Source organism: Frankliniella occidentalis, unplaced genomic scaffold (assembly GCF_000697945.3).
Source record: "Frankliniella occidentalis isolate FOCC.00 unplaced genomic scaffold, Focc_3.1 Scaffold3, whole genome shotgun sequence".
NCBI lineage: Eukaryota > Metazoa > Arthropoda > Insecta > Thysanoptera > Thripidae > Frankliniella > Frankliniella occidentalis.
This window is the reverse complement of record NW_026267133.1, coordinates 4263604-4265344: the sequence shown is the minus strand read 5'-3', so window position 1 is coordinate 4265344 and position 1741 is coordinate 4263604. Positions and strand designations below refer to the sequence as shown.

Here is a 1741-nt window from a genome sequence, read left to right as displayed (position 1 = left end):
GTCTGAATTTTTGGGAACAGAAATAACTTTTAGTGTTTTAACTTACATGTCCAGACTCCCTCGCTGCCAGAGTAAGAAGATCGTTGGTGCCAATGAAGACGAGGGCATCACCAAGAGAGTTGTTCGGAACCTTATCCAAAGCTTTCAGTAGGCCATTTACTGTGAGTCCAGACACAGAGAAACCAGCAGACCGGGGAAATGGTTTTGTCTTGAAGCCAGCAGGAAGTTTTCCTCGGTTGAGAAGCAGGCGAAGTCCCTGACTGTCGCCAAGCACTGACATTCCATTGAAAGTTGGAGGTGGAGTCACAATGTTGACTTTTACAATGCAGTCGCAGAAAGCAGTACGGATCAGCGGCAGTACATCTTCATACTTCAGCAGGTCAGTCCCACAGCACACCCGGGGCATTGAAACTTCTCGTACACCAAGAGAAATGCACAGCATCTTGAGATTGACAAGGCAGCTGAGGACGGTGTCCAGAGAGATCCTCTTGTCTGAGTAGCGCTCCTTGGTGATGAGGTAGAAGATGTAGCTGGTGTTGTGCTTGAGGTAGGCCACCTCGCCGACTCTCTTGCCCTGCAGAGGCTTATTATCTTCCTTGAAGCCGACTGCAACCCCTGGTCCCATTAGAAGATCGACACTCACAGCATGAGCTGAAGCCGTGGGCATGGCAAAGAGATCACCCCAAACTTCGACAACAGGGGCCATGGTAACTGCAACAAAAGAAAAAAATAAAACAAAATTAGTGCACTATTGTGATAGAAAAGGGCACGAGTGCATTTAATAAGAGGAAAGGGGAGAGAAAGGAGAAACTATTTTGACGTAACTTTAGTTTGTGGAGTGTTGTTATGAGTTCTTTGGTGGTAGTGATGTCCATGATGGGAAAGAAGAAACTGCTTTCTGGTGCCAGAAATGGAGAGGTAAGAAACGCGTTCAGAAGTACTACGGGGAAAATAGGGTACGTCACAATAATCAGGTACACATGTTTATGTACAGTAGAGGCAGACGAGACTGGTTAAAGGATGTAAAAAAGGATGGCAAGCCCCCTATGGTAAGAAAAAAGGTTACATGTGGGTTAGCGGGACAAATAAGATTTAATTAAGTATCTCTCTTGTTCAATAAGGCTATACTACTCCTCTCAAAAATAGAAAAATAAAAGTATCCGAGCCGTTTTTAACTAAGCAATCCAGGTATTTTGCAATAGCAAACTCGGCATATTTCGCCCCCAGATACGCGAATCTTCGCGAAAATGCAAGACACAACCGCTGAAGTCTTGCATCGAACCATAGTTGTAGTTGTACATACCAGGTTAACAAAGAAAATGGGAAGTCTCCACCAAATCTTCAACAGTTCTTCAGAAAAAAGCTCAGCGAGCAGGGCAGCAGCAGCCGCAGCAACAACAACAATCTCACACAGCAGACGACACAACACTGACAGTCTCGACGAGTCTCGCCTCCGCCTCGACTCGACTTCGACTCCCCTCCCCTCTCCTCTCCAGTCAGGTGCCTCTTCTACCAACGTCCCGCGACAATTCAGAAAAAACGTTTTTTGCAACTGTACAAAATATTTTTATTTCACGCTGTAGGGCAACGCTTGCAGATGCAGAAAATATTAGTTGCTTGGTAAAATTAATCACGTACTGGTCTAATACGGTGCGCAAAGTAAGAGCGGTTTTGGTTTTGAGGTTGGCACTTCTTCTTTCCGCTCGCCCGCCCCACTCAAGTTGGCGACTCCCGGCCTGGA

At 46.1% G+C, this 1741-nt stretch overlaps 1 protein-coding gene across 1 annotated transcript; it reads right to left on the bottom strand.

The window, feature by feature from the left end:
- Positions 1-26: 26 nt before the first annotated feature.
- LOC127749192 (ADP-ribose glycohydrolase OARD1-like) lies at positions 27-1433 on the bottom strand. Its single transcript, XM_052266401.1, has 2 exons — positions 1304-1433; positions 27-711 (listed from the first exon to the last, which is right to left on the bottom strand). The coding sequence occupies exon 2, from the start codon at positions 704-706 to the stop codon at positions 38-40; it is 669 nt and encodes a 222-aa protein (XP_052122361.1). The 5' UTR covers positions 707-711; positions 1304-1433; the 3' UTR covers positions 27-37.
- Between the last annotated feature and the right edge of the window lie 308 nt (positions 1434-1741).